The sequence below is a fragment of the Neofelis nebulosa genome, chromosome 2, assembly GCF_028018385.1.
Source record: "Neofelis nebulosa isolate mNeoNeb1 chromosome 2, mNeoNeb1.pri, whole genome shotgun sequence".
Lineage (NCBI taxonomy): Eukaryota > Metazoa > Chordata > Mammalia > Carnivora > Felidae > Neofelis > Neofelis nebulosa.
In genome coordinates, this window is record NC_080783.1 from 115,250,095 (window position 1) to 115,276,229 (window position 26,135).

Here is a 26,135-nt window from a genome sequence, read left to right on the forward strand (position 1 = left end):
ACAATATGAGAGACAGAGTGCAAACAGCAGAGGGGCAGACAGAGGGAGACATAGAATCTGAAGTGGGGTCCAGGCTCTGAGCTGTCAGCCCAGAGCTGGATGTGGGGCTCGAACTCATGAACCGTGAGATCATGACCTGCGCCGAAGTCAGACGCCCAACCGACTGAGCCACTCAGGCGCCCTAGGACTCAGTTTATATTTAGGTGAAATCATGTCCTCTGAGGTGAAGATAGCAAGAGAGAGGGCAGCCCCCAATCCTGTGAAAAAGTGGAAGTTGATCAATGCAGAGCACTACAGTCATGACCCTCACTCCTCTTTCAATTCAATTCGACAAACATTTATTGGGGACTTCTTTGTGCCAAGAAATGTGCTGAGTCTCCAGGTGACACAGGTGATAATAATGCCCATCCCCTGATCTCAAGGAGCTCATAGTCTAGAAGTGATATAAACACATACATCAGGGTATGTGTCTGTGTGTATACACACACATGCATACATCAGAAAGAACATACACCAAATAATTAACAGTAGCTATTTCTGAGATACCTTGCTAAAGAGCATGGATTTCTTCCTAAGGTTAACAGTAGTTAAAACGAAAGCTATATTGAGAATGGCCACTAAGGTCTGGTAAATAGGGTTAGGTAAAGAGACAAGAAGGCCTGTGCAGTCATTATTGATTCAAGAGGAATGGTTATATCATGGGTAATAATATCCTGGATGATACTCTGGTTGGAAATCCATATAAGAAAATTCAGCTCAAAATGGGAGTTTGACTGGATGATCCTTAAGGTTCCTTTGAAATATCAGGTCCCATGATTGTTGGACATTCAGTCCATGATGTCCCTGCACACATTCCATTCACTCCAATTAAAGTCCACATAATTGGCTATCGATGCATTATGCTACTTTGTTGAATACACAAAGGTCTTTCTGCATCGCCCAGAGACTCTGGCAGGTGGGGCTGATACTAGCCCAGATTTGGGAACTGCTAGTGCAATCACAGGTGAGCATGTAAGGAAGTAAGAGGGCAATCACCAGGAAGGTGGAGATGGAGGCGGAGGTGGAGCTGGGCTTATTTGTGGTGAATCAGGACATCTCAGGACAGCTCCTCCCTAAGATGGACCATTATCCCCTCTATAAAAAGGCCACTATCCCCAATTAGCAGCACCCTGTAAGCCATTCCAGTCTCCATCTGACTTGTTCCTCTGGTGAACTAGGTAAGTGAACAGGAGTACTTTGGGCCATAAATCCAGTATGTGCTCTAAGACAAAGAGGCACTGGACACCAGCCTTCTTTCTAATGTACATTGGGGACTTTGATATAATTTTAACTTTACTGAGAAGGAAAATGAAGAGATGACTGGGAATTATAGCACCTTCTTTCTTCAGGGTCATTTCCTTAAAGATCATGGGGCTTAATTATCCACTAGACAGGTTGCTCCTGGACTACTGAGATTTTTCTCTCTGCTATATAATCAGCAAAGCCTGAGGGTCGGTCCCTGTTTGGAGAATGAAAACAGAAGTGGGCCCAATAGCAGCTGCCCCCCAGCTCTTTACCACCTAGGCCTGTGGTTGCTCACCTTGTCTACTTCCTCTGACCTACAAGTCTTGAGGGTCTATCTTAGTCACTGGTGTCCCTTGGGTGGAATCAGGCATGCCATGTGGATGAAGGACCTGTCCCTCCATAGTGGTGGCTGGCACCTAGAGAGGAATTGAGGAAGTAGGTGGATCGGCACACCCAGGATTTCTATAGCTCCAGAGCAATGTTCATAAAATTATCCTTGGTAGAAGCAGGAAGCTCAAAACAGAAAGCCATTACTCCTACATTCATTCAGGAATGAAAATAAGAGATACAGATTCTGTTCCTAATTTCATCACTCTCTTGCTACATGGCTTGAACAAGTCTGTCAACTCTGGATTGGTTCTTGATTTCAACAGGATAAAATTAATCATGCCCAATTAATTCTGAACAAATACTACAAATGATTGTAACTATTTATGTATTTAAGCAAGAAAAAGGAGTAATAAGAGGTGGGTCTCTCTCCTTTTTTTTTTTTCCTTTAGGTTAAATTTACAAAAAGATGCCTAAACTCCTACACGGCATTGTCACTGTCATTGATCTTTTCTACCAATATGCCACCCAGGATGGGGAATGTGACACATTGAATAAGGCAGAACTGAAAGAACTTTTGGAAAATGAGTTTCAACAAATTCTGAAGGTAAGAACCCAGTTCAGGACTGAAAACAGCTACAATTCTCTTCTTCACTCCTTCCCACCTTTTTGTCACATCTGTCAGATTCCTACAGGACTCTCTACTTGGTGATAGAGATTAGGGTTTGGTAAAGGCTTGAAATATGATCAAAAGTTGACCCACAATTGTTTCCATTAACAGGACCAAGGGAAGTGATCCTACTGAACAGATAAAATCCATAGGTTATATAATATCCTATCTATGTGATTCTTATGGAATAAAAAAAACTAGATAGTTCTCAGAAAAAGTAGATGAAATGCATCTTCTTCCCTTTGTCTTTCTTCATCCCAGAACATCCTGACTGACCTGACTGACTGCCTATTTTTGAGATTCTGACACTATAAGGCCTCAGAGTTCAGAAAGTTAGCATCTTCCTCCTAAATCATAAAACATGGTGACCAACATCTTAAAATGTCAGCTCTGAAAATAAATATTTGGGAGCTTAGATCTAGCTCCTGATCATCAATTCATTATATCCAACTGCCTAGTAAATATTTCTTATTTGGATTCCTATGGGTGTCTTAAATTCAGTACGTCAGATATGAAACTCATCATTTTCCCTCTAAACTTTCTCCTCTTCTGCCCAAGGCAGAAATCTGGTTCCATTCATAACTCATTGTCTCAGCAAGCACCTCTACCCTCCATATAATTCATCAATAGTCTCTCAAAACTGCCCATTTCTCTCCATCACTATTGCTAGTCCTTTGGCTCAGGCCACCTTCTACTCCCAATCTCAAACTTAAGTGCAAATCTAAACATTTTACGGCACAATTCAAAATCCTTCAGCTTTTAAAATAAATAAAGTCTAAAGTTCCTTCACATAACTTAAAAGGCATGATCTTATTCCTGTTTGTTTCTCTAGCAGTATCTCTTGACTATTGAGACTCAAAATTTAACAATCCATATTTCTTCCTTGTATGAGCCATGTGTCCTCTAACCTCCAGCTCTGTTGTTCCCTCTGCCTGGAAAACTCGTGTCCCCTCTCCTTTCTTTCCTACCCCTTCATTTGTCCAAGTCCAACTAATACTTCAAAAGACATTACTTCCTCTCATTAACCTTCCTTAAACCCCCACTGGTTCCCCTCTGGTGTACTCTCTAAAACATTATCACAATACACTGTAATTTTAAGTTTGTGTGTCTGAGCCACTAAACTTTAATTTCCATTTTGGCAGAAAACAAACTTTTTCACTGCTTCATCCCCTGCAGCTAACTCAATGCTAAGCAGATAGTAGGTGCAAAAAAATCTTTGTTTTGAATGAGTTAATGAATAACTGGGCAAATAAAGAAAAGTCATATATAATTATGTTAATCATTCATATTTAACCTATTGCTCACAAAATATAATCAATTTCCTTGTTCACTAACATCTTTCAGTTGCATCCTCTTCTAGCAAATTCTCACTTCATTGCTTATTATGTATTCCTTCCTTCCTTCCTTCCTTCCTTCCTTCCTTCCTTCCTTCCTTCCTTCCTTCCTTCCTTCCTTTCTTTCTTTTGGCTCAGGATAGAACACTCCAGCCTAAAGGACTAGGTGGTTGAGCTCCACCTAAGTAAGCCAAGCATTCACATTTCTACAGTCTTCTTTCAAATGGATTGCTGGGTGTGTGTTGTCCACAGTGACACAGCTGTCCCTTGTACCTTGCTCCTATACAGAATCCAGATGATCCAGACACTGTGGATATCATCATGCAAAATCTGGATCAAGATCATGACAAGAAAGTGGATTTTACTGAGTATCTTCTGATGATATTCAAATTGGCTCAGGCTTGTAATAAAATCATCAGCCAAGATTACTGCCAAGCTTCAGGGTCAAAGCAGACAGACCACAGTCACCAGTACCAAGAGGAACAGAATGAAACAGAAGAGGAGGACAGAAGGCAAGGTCATTCAGGGTCAAGTACAGAAGAGAATAATTCCTATTCTGGGGGCTCCAGAAGAAGGATTAAACACAGGCCTGGGTCCAGCTCCAGAAGAATGGGTCATCAAGGAGGCTTATCTAGTTCAGAGCACAGGCAAAGCTCTGGGGAAAGGAGAGAGTCAAGTTCAGGCCACTTCAAGGATAGTAAGAAAAACAAGCATGGCTCTCATCAGCAAGAGAGATCTGAGAGTCATTCTTCTGGTCAGAGGCAACACAGATCCAATTCAAGTGGTCAATCGGGACTTGGTAGACAACAGAAACAGGGTTCTGAATCAAGAGAGTCTTCAAGTTATGAGGGATATGGGTTTGAATCAGGCCAGTCCATAAGCAATGGCAAAACTCATTCAAGCTCCTATGAGTCCTCTACTCAGAGAAAACATAGCAGCAGCTCTAGTTATCAGTCAGGAGGGTATGGAAGACAAAAGCATGGGTCTGGCTCGGTTCAGTCCTCTGCCTCTGGTCACCATGGGTCTGGCTCAGGACAGTCTTCTAACCACAGTCACGAAGAACATGGATCTGGACAGTCTTCTAGCTATGGACAATATGGTTCTGGCTCCAGTTATTCTTCTAGGCAAAAATACCATGAATCCAACTCAGGTGGTTATCCAGGGAGTTGTGGAAGACAAAATCAAGGGTCTTGGTCAGGCCATTCCTCTAATTATGGAAAATATGGATCTAGTTCTAATCAATCTTCTAGTCAGAAATACCATGAGTCTAGCTCAGGATCCAGTTTAGGTGAGTCATCAAGCTGTGGACAACATGCATCTGGATCAGGTCAGTCCTCTGGCTATGAACAACATAGATCTGGCTCAGGTCAGTCTTCTGGCTTTGGGCAACATGGGTCTGGCTTAGGTCAATCCTCTAGTTATGGACAAAATAGTTCTACTTCAGGACAGTTATCAAGCTGTGGACACTATGGATATGGCTCAGGTGAGTCTTCTAGCCATAGCCGACATAGGTCTGGTTCAGGAGAGTCTTCTAGCTATGAACGACATAGGTCTCGCCAAAGTCGATCTTCTAGCCACAGTAGACATGGGTCTGGGTCAAGAGAGTCTACTAGCTATGGACAACATAGGTCTGGCTCAAGTCGATCTTCTAGCCACAGCCAACACAGATCAGGCCAGTCTTCTGGCTATGGCCAACACAGATCTGGCTCAAGTCAGTCCTCTAGGTATGGCCATCATGGGTGTGGACCAGGTCAATCTTCTGGCTTTGCGCAACATGAGTCTAGCTCAGGAGAATCTTTTGGCACTGAGCATGGATCTGGTTTAGGTCAGTCATCAAGCTCTGGACAGCATGAATCTGGATATGGTCAATCCTCTAGCTATGGACAACATGGTTCTGCTTCTGGACAGTCATCAAGCTGTGGTCAACCCGCATCTGGATCAGGTCAGTCTTCTGGCTTTGGGCAACATGGCTATGAATCAGGTCAATCTTCTAGCTATGGTCAACACAGGTCTGGATCAGGACAGTTTTATGGCCATGGTCAACATGGTTCTGGCTCAAGTCAATCTTCTAGCTATGGACAATATGGTTCTGCTTCAGGACAGTCATCAAGCTGCGGGCAACATGCATCTGGATCAGGACAGTCTTCTAGCCATGGCCAACACAGATCTGGCTCAAGTCAGTCCTCTAGATATGGTCATCATGAGTCCAGATCAGGTCAGTCTTCTGGCTTTGGGCACCATGGGTCCGGATCAGGTCAGTCTTCTAGCCACAGCCAACATGGGTTTGGATCAGGCCAGTCTTCTGGCTTTGGGCAACACAGGTCTGGATCAGGTCAATCTTCTAGCCTTGGTCATCATGAGTCTGGATCAGGACAGTCTTCTGGCTATGGTCAGTATGGTTCTGGATCAGGTCAATCCTCTAGCTATGGACAATATGGTTCTGCTTCTGGACAGTCATCAAGATGTGGTCAACATGCATCTGGAACAGGACAGTCTTCTGGCTATGGTCAACGCAGATCTAGCTCAAGTGAGTCCTCTAGATATGGCTATCATGGGTCTGGATCAGGCCAATCTTCTGGTTTGGGGCATCATGGGTCTAGATCAGGTCAGTCTTCTAGCTTTGGGCAACATGAATATAGCTCAGGAGAGTCTTCTGGCACTGAGCATGGATCTGGCTTAGGTCAGTCATCAAGCTCTGCACAGCATGAATCTGGATATGGTCAATCCTCTAGCTATGGACAACATGGTTTTGCTTCTGGACAGTCATCAAGCTGTGGTCAACCCGCATCTGGATCAGGTCAGTCTTCTGGCTTTGGGCAACATGGGTCCAGAACTGGTCAGTCTTCTAGCTATGGCCAGCATGGGTCTGGATCAGGTCAGTCTTCTGGCTTTGGGCAACATGGCTATGAATCAGGTCAATCTTCTAGCTATGGCCAGCATGGGTCTGGATCAGGTCAGTCTTCTGGCTTTGGGCAACATGGCTATGAATCAGGTCAGTCTTCTAGCTATGGTCAACACAGGTCTGGATCAGGACAGTTTTATGGCCATGGTCAACATGGTTCTGGCTCAAGTCAATCCTCTAGCTATGGACAATATGGTTCTGCTTCAGGACAGTCATCAAGCTGCGGGCAACATGCATCTGGATCAGGACAGTCTTCTAGCCATGGCCAACATAGATCTGGCTCAGGTCAGTCCTCTCAATATGGTTACCATGAGTCTGGGTCAGGGCAGTCTTCTGGCTTTGGGCAATATGGGTCTGGATCTAGTCAGTCGTCTAGCTATGGCCAGAATGGGTCTGGATCAGGTCAGTCTTTTGGCTCTGGACAACATTGGTCTGGATCAAGTCAATCTTCTAGCTGTAGACGACACAGATCTAGTTCAGGTCAATGTTCTAGTTCTGAACAATATGGGTCTGGCCCATGTCACTCATCTAGCTCTGAGCAGTGTGGTTCTAGATCTGGTCAGTGTTCTAGCTCTGAGCAATATAGGTATGGCTCATGTCACTCATCTACCTCTGGACAATGTGGTTCTAGATCTGGTCAGTGTTCTAGCTATGAGCAACAAGGGAGATATAGGTCAAGTTCAAGTGGAACTCATAATGAATACAACAGACCCCATATGGGCTCAATCCCTAATCAATCAAGAAGAAATAGCCAGGAATGGTCAGGGTGCGGCCAAAAAGAAAGAAGTAGGTGTTACAGCCTATCAGGTAGTGGGCCTGATGTATATGAGAGTATTCATGGACAATCAAGAACATGTATGCAACAAAGCCAAGGATGGAGCCAAGGTCCATGGGAATCTGGCTTCATCGAATCAAACTGTAATGAAGGGCAATCAGGAAGCAGTTACAGACAAGTAGAAAGCTCCTCGAATTGTAGCTCTGGACAACTGATACCCTCTTTTGGACAGTCTAGATCCAACACTACCAATACATTGTTAATTTGCAAGGAGGATAACAGACAAGGTGACTACTGTTATAAAAGAGGAGGAGATAACTGTGCAGGGGGAAGTACCGGCCCAAGTTCCCATAATTTCCACAGCAGCACACCACTCTATGAATATATCCAAGAGCAGCATGCCAATTCTAAGGATAAATAATAAATAGAAGTGAAATTCATTCAAGTAGCCATTTAAGAAATACAGCACTGTTACAGATAAGCAATTCATTATAAAACTTCTTTTAAAAGTGGGTGTATCTGTTTCTTCTTCTAAACACGTAACTATACTCTATTCCTTGTTATTAAGGTTCCCTCCTCAGAGAATGTAGGATATGTGAGCACTTTGTTAGGAAATACTGAGGTGAACAAATTATGTGTGGGACTACATTTGAAAGAATAATACAAAGCATATGAGGAGCACGGGGTTTAGTTGAGATATCATTTCAAGAGCTCATTAGCCATTTTAAGATGCCAAAGCCAAACTTTCACCCCTAAAGAACAAAGTATTAGAAATGCATTACCAGTTCTGGAGCCAAAGCCTCTCTTACAGAAACATGGATCATAATTTTTGGTGCTCCCCACATTGGATGGTGATGGAATGGAGAAGATCCTAAAAGGAAAAGCACAGCATTGGTAGTTTCTTTGCCCATCAAAACCACCAACACCCTATTCTTGGGTAAATCTTTAATCAATAAGCTAACAAATGGCATTAAAAAGTGGCACTAGGAGCTTCTCCCTCACCAGTGAATAAAAGCATTCTTTCTTAAAAAGCAGGGATGGATATTTTCATGATTAAAGGATACAAATGTGGACTCTAACTTGGTTTCAGCAATAAAGCTCTTGCCCCCTCCTCCTAAGGATTTGCTCCAGGTTAAAAAAGGAAGAGCAATAACATGGAAATATACGGTCTCCAACCTACTTTTGTAGTTCATTGGTCTTTCTGTGTAGGAAAACATCATTTATGCCCAGATGGAAAGGAAGACTATCTGCCACTGCTATATTGCTCCTTGATTTGACTATAATATATTTGTTTCAAGTCTTTGGATTCAAATAACTGGATATCATTAAAATTGACAGCAAATTATGATGATCATATACTAAAGTCTGTCTCATCCCTGCTTTGTTTTACTTCTCACACACAGGTAGTCAAACTAGAAACTAACTCAAATAGCTATTTTCCAAGGTCCTGTCCTTCACAAACAACCCAGAATAGACAAAGAATTTTAAAATTTAATGATAAACAACTCGATTTAAGAATGAGCAAAAGATCTGAATGGACATTTCACAAAAAAAAAAAAAAAAGATGTACAAATAGCCAACAAGCACATAAAAATATGTTCAATGTTATTAGTCAACAACATCTTAAAACATCACGAGGGATACCTGTTAAGCTGGTTAAGAATCCAACTCTTGATTTCAGCTCAGGTCATGATCTCACAGTTCATGAGATTGAGCCCTGAGTCAGGCTCCCTGACAACACAGCCTTCTTGGGATCCTCTCTCTCCTTCTCTCTCTGTCTTTCCCCTGCTCACATTCTCTCTCTCAAAATGAATGAGCAAATAAATGATGAGATGCTATTGCACACCCATTAGAATGGCCAAAATTAAAAATACTAGCAACACCAAGTGTAGATGTAACAAGTGAAAAAATAAAATGACACAGTCACTTTGGAAAATAGTATGGCGATTTCTTACAAGGTTAAATACACCTGACTATATCACCCATCAACTCTGATCTTAGGTGGAATTAAAACGTATGTCCACATGAAGATTTTTTACATGAATGTTCATAACAGCTTTAATAACAGCCCAAAACTTGAAACAACCCAAATGTCCACCAACGAATGAATAGATAAACAAATTGTGGTACTGTCATACAATGAAACATTATTTAGGAAGGAAAAAAGAATTAACAAACATGATATGGATTAACCTCAAAAACATTATATTGATCAAAAAAAGCTAGACACAGGGGCACCTGGGTGGCTCAATCAGTTAAGCATCCAAATCTCGGTTTTGGCTCAGGTCACAATATCATGGTTTGTGGGATCGAGCCCCACGATGGGCTTCACACTCACAGCAATGAGCCTGCTTGGGATTCCCTCTCTCCCTCTTTCTCTCTGCCCATCCCCTGCTTGCACTCTCTCAAAATAAATAAAAACTTTAAAAAGAAAAGCTAAACACAAAAGAGTACATACAATATGATTCCATTTATATGAAAGTTACTAAAGACAAATAAAAAAACAGAACGTAGGTCAGTGGTTAACTCAGAATGAGAGAACTTATGAACTTAATAACTGGCTAGAAAGAGGAACACAAGGGAGCCAAAAGTAATGGGAATTATTCTACACAGTGCATAAATTACATATGCACTTTATAATATGAAAACTACAGCTCAATGAAGTTGATTTTGTTTAAAGTCTCCACAAGGCTTTTTGTGAAACTTGACTCACTAATTCTAAAATTTATATAGAAGAGCAAAGAATTAAAAATGTCCAGGACAATTTTTAAATAAGGAGAAGGAATGTCATCTTATCAGATATCAAAATATTACAAAGTTACATTATTCAGGACAGTGTGGAACTATTCTAAGAACAGACACATAGAACAGTGGAAGATCCAGAAACAGACCCATGCATACTTGACTTATATTAGTAATGATTCTGCATTTCGGTGGGAAAAGACAAACCATTCAACAAATAGTGCCAAGATCATTGGTTTTCCATGTGAAAAAAAATTATATCTCCATTTCATATGCCATACACAAAATCAGTTCCAAATAAAGACCTAAAGTGTGATAAGCCAAAAATTTTTAAACAATAAAGAAAATACAGGACAGTATTTTTATGACTTCAAAGTAGATTGAAGTCTTAAACAAGAAACACAGGAGGAAGAGTTAAGATGGAGGAGAAGTAAGGGGACCTTGGGTTTTTCTCATTCCTCAAACACAGCTGTATTGAGGTCAGATTACTTGGAACACACAGAAAATAGATTTGCGGAGCAGCAGAAGGATCTCCACAGTTGGAGGGAGACAGCTTGGCAGATGCAAAGTGCATAGACATGAATTGGGGAAGAGAAAATGCCGGAGCTGTAGAGGGGAGGAAACACTTTCTGTGGAGACACAAAAGGGAGAGAAGAGAGGGGTTGAGAAAGTGCAGCATCGAGTTAGCACAAGAGGAAAACCTCTCTGGACCACGGACCAGGGAGCTGGAAATACTGAGTGTCCCAATTCTTTTTTGCAAACAGATTTTGGAGCTCCAACCTGGAAGCTTTGGAAGTGTGCAATTTTCTCTGGAGTGGAGCCATGGCGTGCACTCCTGGGGAGGAGGGAGCTAGCCCCAGAGTGCATAGTGTGGTGTAGCAATCTCTGGGATGCACAGGGAGAAAACAGTCCCCTTCCTCTTAGAAGAGGATTTATTGCCTCCCCAAGGACAAAAGACCCTGCAGGTGCCAGCCAAAGGCCTTTCATCAGCAGGACAGAGAGACTCTACTCCAGAGGAGGGGAGTGGATCCATGCCATGCCGGTCACTTATCACTTTGGATTTTGAATCCCAGCTGCGCACCAAGTGCCGGGTCCTTAAGATTTTAGGTTTTGAATCCCACACATGCACCAAAGAAAAAATGTAAGAGAAATGCAAGACAGTTTTGGCACAGGGCGAGGTGACTTCCCCCACTAATCCTCGAGGGCTGCCTGAACAGCAGGGGTTGAGGTCCCCAGCTGATGACTAGAGATTGGGGTGGAGCCATTTCTCCCCAACACCAACACAGTGGGATCAACACAGCAGCCCCCAGTAAAGTAGGACCCACTTACACCAAACCCTGCCCCACCATGCCTGGCAACTGTTTATTTATTGGGGCAAGACTGACACTGAGCTAGCACAGCCACCACCACCCCCAGGCACCAACAGAAAACTTTTTTCTTTTTTTTCTTTTTTCCATTTTTACCATTTTCTTTTTTTCTTTTGGAATCAGGTTCATAGTCTCTAATTAGGTTCTTGTCATTTCCTTCCTTTTTTTTTTTTCTTTTTGAATCAGGCTTTTTTATCCTTTTCTTTTTTCCTTCTGCTTTTTTTTCCTCTTTTTTTTTTCTTTATTTTTCCTTGGAATCAGCCTTATGGTTTTTTGATTCCCTATTGGATTTTTTTCTGTTCCTGTTCCTAATGGAATCAAACTACTCCCTCTTTCTTTTCCCAGGATTACTTCAACAAACAAATCAAAGCATACCTACCTAAAGTCCCAAACATTTCACCACTGCAAATAAGGAGGAGCTCTGCAGAGGACTGACCAGTGGGAAAGAGCAGCCAGAATATAACAGCAGAGCACACACAGCATACACCAGAAACACTTCCTGGAGTGTTGGCCCTAGACAGTGTATGACCCCTTTCTAACATAGTAGTACTCTCAGGTAAAGGACACATAACAAGCTTTTAAAACATGCAAAGACAAAAACAAAAAACAAAAACAAAAAACAAAAAAAAAAACAGAAAACAAGCAAACAAAAAAAAAAACATAGCCAAATGACAAGACAGAGGAATTCTCCCCAAAAGAGAGGTCAAGAAGAAATCACAGCCAGGGACTTGCTCAAACAGATATATATCAGAACAAGAATTTAGAACAGCAGTCATGAGACTACTAGCTGGGTTTGAAAAAAAGCATAGAAGACACCAGACAAACCCTAGCTGCAGAGATCATAGACCTATAGTCAGGATGAATTTTAAAAATTCTATAACTGGGGCGCCTGGGTGGCTCAGTCGGTTAAGCGGCCGACTTCAGCTCAGGTCATGATCTCGCGGTCCGCGAGTTCGAGCCCCGCCTCAGGCTCTGGGCTGACGGCTCAGAGCCTGGAGCCCGTTTCAGATTCTGTGTCTCCCTCTCTCTCTGCCCCTTCCCCGTTCATGCTCTGTCTCTCTCTGTCTCAAAAATAAATAAAACGTTAAAAAAAAAAATTAAAAAAAAAAATTCTATAACTGATATTGAAAGTAAGGGAATGGAGAACCATCGATCGTGCTAATGGAGACCAAAGTCAAAAGAAAGCTGGAGTAGCCATACTTATATCAGACAAACTAGATTTTAAAACAAAATCTGTAACAAGAGACAAAGAAGGGCATTATATCATAATTAAGGGGTCTATACATCAAGACCTAACACTTGTAAATATTTATGCCCCCAACATGAAAAACGCCCAAATATGTAAATCAATTAACCACAAATAAATTAATTGATAATAATAGAAGACTTTAATATCCCACTTACAACAATGGACAGATCATCATCTAAGCAGAAGATCAACAAGAAAACAATGGTTTTGAATGACACACTGGTCCAAATGTACTTAACAGATATATTCAGAAAATTTCATTCTAAAGCAGCAGAATACACATTTTCTCCAGTGCACATGGAACATTCTCCAGAACAGATCACATACTGTGTCACAAATCAGCCCTCGACAGTTATAAAAAGACCAAGATCATACCATGCATATTTTCAGATCGCGACCCTATGAAACTTGAAATCAACCGCAAGAAAACAATTTGGAAAGCCCTCAAAAACATGGAAGTTAAAGAACATCCTACTAAAGAATGAATGTGTCAACCAGGAAATTAAATAACAAATTAAAAAATACATGGAAGGAAATGAAAATGAAAACACAACAATCCAAACCCTTTCGGATGCAGCAAAGGCAATCCTAAGAGGAAAACACATTGCAATTCAGGCTTATCTCAAAAAGCAAGAAAGATCCTAAATACACAGCCAAACTTTCCAACCTAAAGGAGCTAGAAAAGGAGCAGCAAATAAAACCCAAAGCAGAAGAAAGGAAATTATAAAAATTAGAGCAGAAATAAATAATACAGAAACAAACAAAAAAACACAGAACAGACCAGTGAAACTAAAAGCTGGTTTTTTGAAAGAATAAACAAAATTGATAAACCCCTAGCCAAACCTCTCAAAAAGAAAAGAGAGGAACCAAGCAGATAAAAGTATGAATGAAAGAGGAGAGATCACAACCAACACCCCAGAAATACAAACAATTATAAGAGAATACTGAAAAATTATATGCCAACACTGAACAATCTGGACAAAATGGATAAATTCCTAGATACTTACACACTACCAACTGAAATCTGTCCCAGGAGGCAGCTATTACCAGAGAGAACTTCTTATACCAAAAAGACTTGATCTGCATGGCATATTTGTTCTTCTCATCTTCCTGTGAATTGCCTTCCTCCCCGCTGAAGCCCCAGACCTGCGGCTCCTTAGCTCAGGATGGTAGGTATATAAGCCTCAACTGCCTGACTGCTTTTGAGTCTCATATTTTTATGGGGCTCCCATACATATGAAATTAAATCTTTCTCACCTTACTCTGTCTTCTGTCAATTTAGTTAGTAGGGCAGCCAAGGAACCTAGAAGGGAAGAAGGGAAAAGTTTTCTGCTTCTACTTGATATATGTATCAACATGGACAAGTCCCCAAAGTAGAATATTGAGTGAAATAGTTGTAAAACATATGTGTATAGTATACCATTTACTTAGCTTTACAACATATATAACAATCCCATATATTGTTTGTGGTTAGTACATAATTGGTAAATATAAAAATCCTTTTGGGAATGTGAAACACCAAATTCAGGATAGTGGTTATCTCTGGAGAGAAGGGTGATGGGTGTTGAGGAAGGCATTCCTGATGAGCACTGGGTGTTGTATGTAAGTGATGAATCACTGAATTCTACTCCTGCAACCAATATTACACTATATGACAACTAACTAGAATTTAAGTAGAAACTTGAGAACAAAGTGAGGGTTGATAGGGGGTGGGGGAGAAGGTAAAGTGGGTGATGGGCATTAAGGAGGGCACTTGTTGGGATGAGCACTGGGTGTATGTAAGACAATTTGACAATAAGTTATATCAAACAAATAAATAAATAAATAGAAGCTTGAAAGAAAGAGAAAAAGAAAAAAAGAAAGAATAAAACTTGCTTCCAACTTAAAAAACTTAACTGCTTTTCAATTAAAAAAAAAGAATAACAAAGCCAAAAGTTTTCTTCAGCAAGACAATGTTGATTATATTATTCCCTCCCTACACTTAACTTGTAAACCTCAAATTATTTCACAAGAAAAAGGAGGGCCCAAAGATCAGTGTTAGAATGCCCATCAAGGACTGCTCAAGAGAGAAAGTACTCTGACAAGCTAGTCCACAGACGTATCTGCTCCAGCATGTCCCAGCTGTTGAAATACATGTATCAGTACATCAGTGCCTGATGATATTCATCATCTGAATCATACAACCAACTTTCTGGCTCAACTTGAAACTCAGCAGGGAGCTGTCTGAAAATTTTGGTTTCCTGTAATTTTCCCAAAAAGAGAAAGCATTCACAATCCATTCACTAATATAGACACCTAGTGTTTCTGGCAGTGCATTTCTGACTTTCTGGTTTCCTCTTGACATTCTGGTTTTCATACTTCAGTCCCTGGTGAGTTTAGTTACAAAGAAACAGCTTTCCTGAGTCTAATCAACTCTGCAACATGAGCGCATCCTACCTGAGCCTACAAGAATGATGGCCAAACCCAGACCCCTTTTCCAGGCAACAGCCCAACCTTATTCTTTGCCTCTTCCAAATTTCAAGAGTTCAGGAGCAAAAACATTATTCTAGTAAGAGAAAACAAATTTCACGCAAATGCCTAGTTGTATAGCTAAGCCCATTTTTCATGTGTCTCTCTTCTCTTTGTTAGAACCACAGAATCTAAAGGGTAGAAAAGGGTGAGGTAATTGTTTCAGGCAGTATCTAATAGGGTCTCAATACCTTGTCCAGAGTCTAGACCTCACTTCTGAAGATGAAGAAAGTTGATTTTTTTTTTCTGTACACTCAGATGTAATCAAGCTCTGAGAGACAGATTCATACTAAACAAAGCCTTAAGGATCTAATTCACTAACTACAAAATACACATGCATTGTGAACAGGAAACAGTTGTCCACCACAGGATATCCCCTCCCACTGGATAGATTCATTTAAGAGATTATCAGAGGTTGTTAAATGAGCTCAAGAGCAAAAGAGTTTTATTCTCAAAAGGTTGCCCTATCATGTTATGGTAACCTGGTGATTTTAACAATTTTCCCTAAAAGGGAAAAGAGTACGAAATTAACATCTTTATTGAGTACCATGTGAGCTGGGAATATTAAAGTATGTGTTTTATATGTATTATTAAATATATTATTTATTGCTTAGTTTCATTCTCATTACAACCTTATGACTAGAGGTTTTTTATATTCATTCTATTAAAAAGGAAAGGTGAAGTGAGTTCCTTACATTAGTAGAGCCAGGTTTGAGACCCAGATCTGTCTGACAAACACATCTTCCACGCTAGTAATATTTCTCTTTAAACAACTACAGTTAACCCCTGAACCACAAGCAGGTTAGGCACGCTGACCTCCCCCCAATAAGCACAGCTGAAAATATGCATATAACTTCTGGCTCATCCAAAAATTTAATTACTAACAGCCTACTGTTGACCGGAAGCCTTACCAATAACATAAACATTCAAATAACACATATTTTGTATATGTATTATATAACAACATTCTTACAATAAAGTAAGCTAGAGAAAATGTTAAGAAAATCATTAAAAAGAGAAAATATATTTAATAGTACTGTACTACATTTATCCCAAAAAATGCACACATAAGTGGAGCAGTGCAGTTCAAACCTGTGTTGTTCAAGGTCCAACCATACAGATACCTCAAACCAGAACAGCTCCCTCTTCTGGGCACTGTGGAAGACACACCAACTAATAATAATCCTGACTCCCCTTTTCTTGCCCTCAATACAAGGATACTTAATGTCCTTGAGGGACACTTGAGAAATACCCTCACTCATCAGCAACACACTTAGAAACAATTTCCAAGGGAGGTTCCCTGCTGCAGATAACTCATGTCCTCACATTTATTTATCTCATCACATTTAATGGTCCTCATTAAGTTCCATTCCAGGGGGTGGCATTTCTGACCTTGTCCTCCTTAGTGTATGCCTCATTTGAAGTTCACTGTGGACTAATTAGAAACAACCACCCACAATGTTACACTCTTTAAAAGACAAAGATCTTACAGCGACTGCCCCCAACACCCAGAATTCCCTGTCCCCCTACCTACTCCTATGCTCTCTGATTCCTTCGCCCTGTGTGTTCTACCCCGTAGATGAACTATCCCAGAGCAGCTTTCCTGGCTGCTGCTTGGTCCTTATCTACAAAGCTTGAGCATTCCAAGTGTTGAAGGTCTTAAATCAGCAGGTACTCTGAGGCACAGAGCTGGGACAAATCCACTGTTGCAATACTGCCAGACTTTACAGCAGAGAAGGGGAACTCCATGCAAAGTTATCAAGGAAATAGTATGCTGGGGACCAAAGAGCAGGTGTCTCTGGCTCACGCATGTAGGGCAAAAAGAGAGTATTGGGAACTGTAGCAGGAAAAGCAAGCTGGAGGCAAGCTCTAATGGGCATAAATGGAGTTGAAGCAAGCAGAAAAGAAAACCCAGTGAAGCACATTGATAAAGATGAATCAAAGCAGGGAGAGAAGCAGAAGAAAGTGGTGTTCCAGAACCAAAAAGAATTCCAGTAAGTAATGGGCATGAACATAAAATGTAGTTAATAAAGTTATAGTAAATAAAATGATAGGGTATTGGTAGAAGAGTACATAATGCAGATCAATATAACTGAATAAACAGTCCATAATCAGGTCCTAATATTTTTTAACTGAAATGTGGAATATCAGCTACAAAGTCAATATATGTAAAGCAATTAGAAGAGTGTCTGGTCCAGCGGCACCTGGGTGGCTCAGTCAGTTAAGCATCTGACTCTTGGTTTCAGCTCAGGTCACAATCTCCATGGTTCATGAGTTCAAGCCCAGTATCAGGCTCCATGCTTGGCAGTACAGAGCCTGCTTGTGATTTTCTCTCTCTCTCTCTCCTTCTCACCCACACACGTGCACGTGCAGGTGTGTGCTCTCTCTCAAAATAAATAAATTAACTTAAAAAAAAGAAACCCGAGAGAAAAGTGTCCAGTACATAGTAATCAATGAGCATATGTTAGTGGCTATTCTTATTTACCACTTATTGTTATGGTGGTTGTAATTATTATTAAAAATCAGTGTGGAAAAGAAAGATCCCTTCAAGAAGTAGGGTGGTAAAGAGAAGAATAGACAGGAGGAGAGAAGCAGCAAAGAAGGCAATTAAACCGTATGCTGGAAACTAAATAAAAATTTACTAGGTGAATAATATCTATAAGCCAAGGGGAAGGAGACTGTGAGACAGTCAGTACCAGAGAGAGGGATTCACTGCTGGCCCAAGGACTGAGAAGAAGTGACAAAATGGAATCAAAAGCACATACAGAGAAATCAGTCTTGAAAAGGAACAGGGCACCTCACACTTCTGAGGCAAAAAGGAGATAAAAATAAGTGAAGACATAACTATGTCAATGTTCTAAAAAGGGGTCCTAGGATGAGCTGCATCAGAATTGGCTGAGGCAAATTCTTGGACTCCACCCCACACCCAGGGAGTCAAAACTTCTAGGCGATGAGGCCCAGCAAACTGCATTTGAATGGTCTGTGATCTACTGCTTTCCTTTCAGAAGAGTAGAATTTAGAATTCATATCCATTGGCCCCTATGGAGAAAGAAAACCAACTCCTTAACCAGCCACAATTATGACTAAGCCGACCAGGTCCCTCAGATGGAGAGGAAAAAAGGTCTTTACACCCTGAAATAAGCTAAAAATAAGGAAGAATATTCTACCTAGAATTAGTCTCTCAAAATCAATGAAGCCTGGGGCCCTTTCCTGTAAACAGAACTCCCTAACATAAAAAAACTTCTTGATGTCTGCAATGCTAACATCTACAAGCATGAAAATCCTGTGGGGAAACCACTCTTTTTCCACATAAACACACTAAATATAGCCTTGGTGATTTGTGATTTTTTTTTTCCTTTCAATGTCTGCAGTGTCATTTATTCAAGGAAACAGTCTTCTCCAGACTGGACTCCTAATGTTTATTCAATTACTCCACCACCTTAACATAGGAAGAGGTGAAGTGATCTAAAAGGAAGATGGGGGAGGGAGGGAGACTTGAAAAAAGCAGAAACAGTGTGAAATACCTGTTGAGGGTCTGACAAAGGACACCAACCAGGAACCAGAAAACAGACTGCTGGGCAGTTTTCAGAGCTTAGATAAGGCTGCACATCACAAATGTGCAGCAGCAGCTAACACACCATAGTATATGATACCTGCCGACACTCAATAGCCTGGCAGGAGAAGCAGAGAAAATGGAGTTAGGTTAACTGCGGGTTTGGAACTGGCAGGGCAGAGAGATCCTGGGAAGATGGCGGCGCAGGAGGACGCTGGGCTCACCGCGCCTCCTGCTGATCACTTAGATTCCACCTACACCTGCCTAAATAACCCAGAAAACTGCCAGAAGACGGTTCTAGCAGAACGGAGTCTCCGGAGCCAAGCGCAGACGAGAGGCCCACAGAAGAGGGGCCCCTCCCGAAGCGGATCTCCGGAGGAAAAGCAAGCTGAGCCTGCCCCTCCCACCCCCATGCACCTTGCCGATCCACCCCAGCTAATACGCCAGATCCCCAGCACCACAAGCCTGGCAGTGTGCAAGCAGCCCAGACGGGCCACGCCACCCCACAGTGAATCCCGCCCCTAGGAGAGGGGAAGAGAAGGCACACACCAGTCTGACTGTGGTCCCAGCGGTGGGCTGGGGGCAGACATCAGGTCTGACTGCGGCCCTGCCCACCAACGCAAGTTATTCAAGACAGCACAGGGGAAGTGCCCCGCAGTCCCACACCACTCCAGGGACTATCCAAAATAGCAAAACGGAAGAATTCCCCTCAGAAAAACGTCCAGGAAATAACAACAGCTAACGAACTGATCAAAAATGATTTAAACAATATAACAGAAAGTGAATTTAGAATAATAGTCATAAAATTAATCGCTGGGCTTGGAACTGGCAGGGCAGGTGCAAGGGAAAGTGAAGGCTTTAACCACGGACACTTCATGATCCCTAGTGAGGGTTACAGGTATGGGAGGAAAGGAAAGAGATGTACAGGACCTCTCCTTAGCCCAAACTGCATGTGTGTGACGAGAGGGATAAAGTTACAGCCAAATTTTCCTCCACATTCCAATTACTGTAGTAAAGATGGGCTTGCTAGTAGCCCCAACTTTTTGGGTAAAAGTAAATAACAATATGGAATATACTAGAAGCCATGTATCAGTGTGAGGTCACGTATCCCTTTTTTTACCTCACAACTCTTTGGAGCAGAGATCCTTAAACCAAGGTTTGAAAACTGAGATTTTTATAAATTATCATGAGGCCAAGGACACACAGTCTGCCTGTGATGGAGTTCAGGTCTGAATTCAAGTGTGACTGACCGCAAAACTCACTCTCAATCCATCTGCTAGCCCACACTGACCTCACCAGGACTAGAGAGGCTCCACTTTGTAGACTGAAGGGAATCAGGGAAACCAGAGTTCTGGTAGAACAAGGGGTTGCAGGGAGTATTCTAAGAAAGAATTAAGAATATAGGGGTATTTTTTGGCAACAAGACTAAAGAAAATGAGAGAAGCATAATGTGGGAAAATTAGCAGCAAGAATAAAGTAACAGGCAATAAGCAGCGGGTAATAACAAATTGATAGCTGTTAATAACAAATGTGTATCAGACTGCTGGCTGAAGGAGTGTGTGCATGAGGAGGTGGGGGTGGAAGGAACTTAGAGGAAGAAAATGAGCTCAGCCCACTCACTACTGTTATCTGAGACATCTCTCAAAGGGCCCTGTCTAGATAAGGAGGGTCGTCATGCCTGGCAGGAGGGGGCCACTCTTACTGCACCCTTAATCCAATCCTTTCCTTCTGCCCACTTTGGGGAGTGGCCTGGGTGACTTGTCTGCTCCTCTTTGGGATGTTTTCCCATTGCCAAGAACAATCCCAATGCACTATAACATGACAGAGGCCCACAGTCTCAAAAGTGTGATTAGGGATCCAGGCTAGATATAAAATAAAGATTTAAAAAATAGAGATGGGATAAAGAACAGGTGTATTTAAAAAGTGCATACCCTCCCAACCAACAGCTGTATTCCTGCTGTTATACCTTAAAGGAATATCCAACATTTATGTAAAACTTACTATATGCTAAAAGCCACTATATATAATCCTCTTGATAACCCTTACTATATAACCCACGAGAGAAAGAATTCCATATTCCCAATTTACTGATGAGCACAGAGATTAAGTAGTTTGCTACAGTCACAATAGCTAGCACATTTTTATTTATTTATCTTGAGAGAGAAAGAGAGAGAGGGAGTGCATGAGTGCAGGAGAGGCAGAAGACAGGAAGAAAGAAATAGAATCCCAAGCAGACTCTGTGCTGTCAGCACAGAGCCCAATGTGGGGCTTGAACTCCTGAACCTCAAGATCACGACCTGAGCCAAAAACAAGAGTCGTACACTTAACCAGCTGAGGATCCAGGTGCTGAGAATCTACAAAAGCTAACATCTAAACCAGAACAGTGTGGCTCTATAAAGTTTGTTTTTTTTTTGTTTTTTTTTTTTTTTGGGACAGAGAGAGACAGAGCATGAACGGGGGAGGGGCAGAGAGAGAGGGAGACACAGAATCAGAAACAGGCTCCAGGCTCCGAGCCATCAGCCCAGAGCCTGACGCGGGGCTCGAACTCACGGACCGCGAGATCGTGACCTGGCTGAAGTCGGACGCTTAACCGACTGCGCCACCCAGGCGCCCCCTGTTCTTTTTCTTTAATGTTTATTTATTTATTTTGAAAGAGAGAGAGGGAGAATCCCAAGCAGGCTCCATGCTGTCAGTGCAGAGCCCAACATGGGGCTCAAACCCACAAACTGTGAGATCATGACCTGAGCCAAAATCAAGAGTCATATGCTTAACTGAGCCACCCAGGCACCCCTCTAAAGTTTTTGTTCTTAACTCATGGCACCAAAGATGGCTATGTGATCTGTCCCCTGTCCAGAGGTGCCCAGAGGGAGCAAGTCCAAGAAACTCAATCCATACACCCTTAACAATCCATGCATCCTGAACACAAAGCTAAATCCACCCAAGAACTCTTCTCTTCACTCAGGCCCTTCCGTTTTCCAAGCTGTATGCTCAGAGGACTAGGTCCATGCAAAGAGGAAGCCTTTCAGATGCACATAGAGGTCCCGTACAGCCACAGCGCCGCACTGACTGTCCTGTGCAGGAAGCTATTTACAAGGGTGTTAATGCAGCACTCTTTGTGCTGATGAAGTTGGAAAATGGACAAATAAATCGCACTCTATTCTTACACTGGGATGCTATGGAACACTCAGAAGGAATGGACTATTTGTTATGTATCTGTAGATTTTTCAAAAACACAACATTGAGTGAAAATCAAGTTGCGACTTATGTACAGGAACAAAAAACAATATTACATTTTATACATATACACACACATTCACTCAATTCATGAGATGGTTGTTTCTGAGGAGGAGGGCATATTAGAAGCTGGGAGGAGGGGCGCCTGGGTGGCTCAGTTGGTTGGGCGTCCGACCTGACTTGGCTCAGGTCATGATCTCGCGGTCCGTGGGTTCAAGCCCCACATTGGGCTCTGTGCTGACAGCTCGGAGCCTGGAGCCTGTTTTGGATTCCGTGTCTCCCTCTTTCTCTGACCCTCCCCTGTTCATGTGCTCTGTCTCAAAAATAAATAAATGTTTAAAAAAAAAAAAAGAAACTGGGAGGAGATCCCCAGGAAAGACTTAAATGTACCTTTATTGTTTTATTCATTGAATAAGACTTGAAGCAAATATGACATAATGCTTATTAGTATCAATTCTAGGAGGCAAGCATGCAATTGCTCAAAATAAAAATACAGACCACTTTTTAAGAACAGGCTTAGTGGGAACCTGAGAGTCACAGCTAGAAAGCTGTGCTGTGAGGGGCACCTGGGTGGCGCAGTCAGTTAAGTCTCGGACTCAATTTCAGCTCAGGTCACGATCTCACAGTTTGTGAGAATTGAGCCCCACATTGGGCTCTGTGCTGACAGCGCAGGGCCTGCTTGGGATTGTCTCTCTCTGCCCCTCCGGCATTTGTGTGTGTGTGTGTGTGTGTGTGTGTGTGTGTGTGTGTGTGTGCGCGCGCGCATATGCATGCTCTCTCTCACAACAAATAAATAAATGTTTTTAAAAAAGAAAGCTGTGCTTTGAGATCAATAATTGGAACTTCACGGTTCATGGCTTCAGAGATGGAACGATTATGGGTGGTGACAAGGTCTGAGGTGTGGCCATTTCAATGGGTGGCTGAAGCTGAGTGGAGGTGGGAATCGATGGGGTACAAAAAACAAAGGATTCAGATGTGTCACCAATGTGGAAGTTTTCCAGAATGATGACAAAAGCCAGGGAGGCAAGAGAGAGGTGCCAACATTCTCATTGAATATGGTTATAGGGCAAGAAGATTACTTGAGCCAAAAATGAGGATGGTAAGAGGGCGGAGAGTATGTGTATGAGTGGAGGTGTGGCTGTTGAAAGAAGCCACACAAGGAGCAGAAAGCCCAGGCCACGCACAGTGGAGAGAGAGGGGTACACCCACGGGAACAGCTGGACAGCAGGGTCATTCAGGAAAAGCCCGGTTTCAGTCAGGTGAGGAGATAGTTACCTCACAAATCCCAATGAAATTCTAAGGGTATAATTCCATGATCCAAAACTCTAGCTTCAATTAAAGAGGAGTGGTGGGTCCTACCAGCAAACCAATAAGCAGAGAACTGGAGACGTGGTGTGTTAGACATGAAGCTGCCGAGCACACCAAGGAGGAGGGGACGCTGAAGGAAATCATCACAAAGCCGAAGCCCAGATGCTCAGTCAGGAAATGGGGTCAATGCTGAGTGACTGAAAGGACCTGAGGGAGCAGGCAGAGCGATCCCAGAACACTGCAGGTAAAGAGCTGACAGACTAGGAAACAACCATGACCCTGAAAACCGCTCTAGGGAAGGCTAAGGAACGAATGGAGACAGGGGCCCACCTAAGAAGAAACGTGTGATTTAGAGTCCAGAATGGACCCATACAACAGCGGAAAATCAAAATGCAAGACTTAAATCCTCCTGGAGATAGAATTGGAAAAGTGACTGGACCAGGGTGGTGAAGAGGAAGACAGGCAAGAACCCAGGAAGGGGACAGGGGTCGCTAGACTCCCACAAATGCCCTCTCAGGCCACTTTTAGGCTAAGGCAAACTTGGGAGGCTGAGTTTCTCCAATATTTATGCCAAGACATGCCTTCATAGCACCAGAGCGCCTCCCTATAGGGCACAAAGTTCCCGTGGAGACACTAAGACAGGGAGGCCCATGTCCTCTCAGCTCTGGCGTGCCCACACCTGCAAAGTGGACTGTTCATTGATATTGGAAACATTCACTTACAGAGACAGAATGTGCTATAAAGACGGCCAGCCATGCTGATCAAGGCCTTATTCAGAAAATACATCAATCCCTTTCTGACATACAAAAAATCACCATCCCTCACACTCAGTCTGGGCAAAGGAAGAGCTAAGTCTCACACACTATATCCTACTCTTTATTTCTTCTCCAAACTCCCCTCCATTTGTGTTCAGGTGATCTTTTTTCTATTCTAGACAGAAGCGAGATAGAAGAAAACACAGGTTCTGTCCCATACCATCGTCTCACACCTGCTAGCTGCCTTTGGCATTTAGAAGGGAAGAATGAACGTCTGCACCCGCTGGCCCCTTGGTTTGGACTGACAGGCCCCAGGGGACACCTGTGGGAAGCCCAGAAGGTCCAGGAAAGACTTCGTCAATACCGCACAGATCTGCCACCATTGCTTCTGTAGCTCTAAAATGTTTTACTTCCCAGTATCTCAAAATTCAGTAAAAGAAAAATCACTCTAAAGTATAAAATAATTGATTATCAAACCCACTGTTGCTCTGTTTGTCAGAGGGAGGTGGTGAGAATACTAAGTGCCTGAAATGGTGGGGCACAGGGGAAGAAAGGCACTTTTTATGGGTAAAAAAAGTTTGGTAAATTCTGGTTTATATACACAATGGAATACTACTTGGCAAGGAGAAAGAATGAAATATGGCCTTTTGTAGCAACATAGATGGAACTGGAAAGTGTTATGCTAAGTGAAATAAGTCACACAGAGAAAAACAGATACCATATGTTTTCACTCTTATGTGGATCCTGAGAAACTTAACAGAAGACCATGGGGGAGGGGAAGGGAAAAAAAAAGTTAGAGAGGGAGGGAACCAAACCATAAGAGACTCATAAAAACTGAGAATAAACTGAGGGTTGATGGGGGGGTGGGAGGGAGGCGAAAGTCGGTGATGGGCATTGAGGAGGGCACCTGTTGGGATGAGTACTGGGTGTTGTATGGAAACCAATTTGACAATAAATTTCATATTAAAAAATACTAATACAAAATAAAATTTTGTATTTCCAAAAAAAAAAAAAAGTTTGGTAAAATCTCAAAACCCTCTGGTCCTACCTCTGCACCACCAGCGCTCCTGGAATGAAACTTCCGGTTGTGCTGACTGAGCAGAGACAGAGTCACAGTGAGGAAGGAGGGATAAGAGTGTAAAGGAGGGCTTGGGCAAGCACCAACTACCACGGTCATCATCGGCCTGGCTTCAGACACGGCTGCCTTCTCCCCCTACAAAGCAAAACCAGAGGAGAAGCAGAGTTCTTTTAGATTTCTGTGCAGCTCCGCACATAGAGAGCTGAGTGGTGGCACATCCTTCATTGTGTCAGGGAGTTCGTGTGCACATTCTATCTGAAACAATCGCATCCAGACCTGGTACCTCTCTCTATGGCCACCACCTCTCCTGCAGAAACTCCATCCTCAGCAAATCCCAACCTCCCTTCACTACATCCTTGGTCACATTTTGCAAAGGTCATTCCCTGAGGAAATGTGGCTGCCTATTTCAGATCAACAGTTCAAAATAGCAATAGAACATAAGTTATCTCAATGGCCCATTGAATAATAATAGCTCATAGTACCTATCTCTTGTTGATCATTTACTACACGCTAGCACTGCTCTAAGAAATTTGTCACAATAATTCTGTGAGATATTATTCTTACCTGTATTTTGCGGATCAGAAAACAGAGCCAGAGAGAGCTTAAGCCCCTTTCCCAAAGACACACAGCTAGTAAGCAGCAGAACCAAGATCTGAGCCCGGCAATCTAACATGATTATTAACAACTAATACTATTATTAATACTATTATTAACCACTATGTAATTCTGCCCCTTGGAAAAGATCAGCATAGTTAATATCATAGTTAGAAATATCTAATTTGCAATTTGCCAGCAGCCCTGCTTCCCCACGATTTCTAACTCCTTTTCCCTCGATGTTTACATTCGATGTTTTCAGCCTTCACATCTAAAACCCAACAGGTACGTTGCGTTATCTTGTCATAACAGAGTATAAAACAAGGCCTCAGCGGGAGTACAGCCCATGTAAACTTCAGGAGCAGTTTCTGTGTTCATGTCCACATCAAGGTTGACTCCAAGATCTCTACTGTGCAGGCCAGACACATGGTGTTAGCACTAACAGAAGTCAAGTA

The 26,135-nt window shown here is 42.3% G+C and overlaps 1 protein-coding gene and 1 long non-coding RNA gene across 3 annotated transcripts in view; one reads left to right on the forward strand and one right to left on the reverse strand.

Moving 5' to 3' along the window:
- Window positions 1–25,314, reverse strand: part of LOC131503920 (uncharacterized) — a 102,991-nt gene extending 77,677 nt beyond the window's left edge. The window contains exons 1-2 of one of the 2 annotated variants that reach the window (XR_009257695.1): window positions 25,057–25,314; window positions 13,908–13,953 (exon numbers count right to left, since the gene is read on the reverse strand). This is a non-coding gene — a long non-coding RNA (uncharacterized LOC131503920). Of the gene's footprint in view, window positions 1–1,579; window positions 1,818–13,907; window positions 13,954–25,056 lie in introns of those variants that run through there. The other variant, XR_009257697.1, reaches the window with a different exon arrangement.
- On the forward strand, window positions 1,104–7,792 carry LOC131503919 (hornerin-like). Its single transcript, XM_058715713.1, has 3 exons — window positions 1,104–1,217; window positions 2,064–2,218; window positions 3,904–7,792. Exons 2-3 carry the CDS (start codon window positions 2,081–2,083, stop codon window positions 7,711–7,713), a joined length of 3,948 nt encoding a protein of 1,315 aa, XP_058571696.1. The 5' UTR covers window positions 1,104–1,217; window positions 2,064–2,080; the 3' UTR covers window positions 7,714–7,792.
- Window positions 25,315–26,135: the final 821 nt, after the last annotated feature.

Bases quoted from the DNA above. Each gene is read 5' to 3' on its own strand.
- LOC131503919 (XM_058715713.1), top strand. From the start codon at position 2,081: ATGCCTAAACTCCTACACGGCATTGTCACTGTCATTGATCTTTTCTAC. The intron at 2,219-3,903 runs GTAAGAACCCAG...GCTCCTATACAG, and splicing joins AGTTTCAACAAATTCTGAAG to AATCCAGATGATCCAGACAC.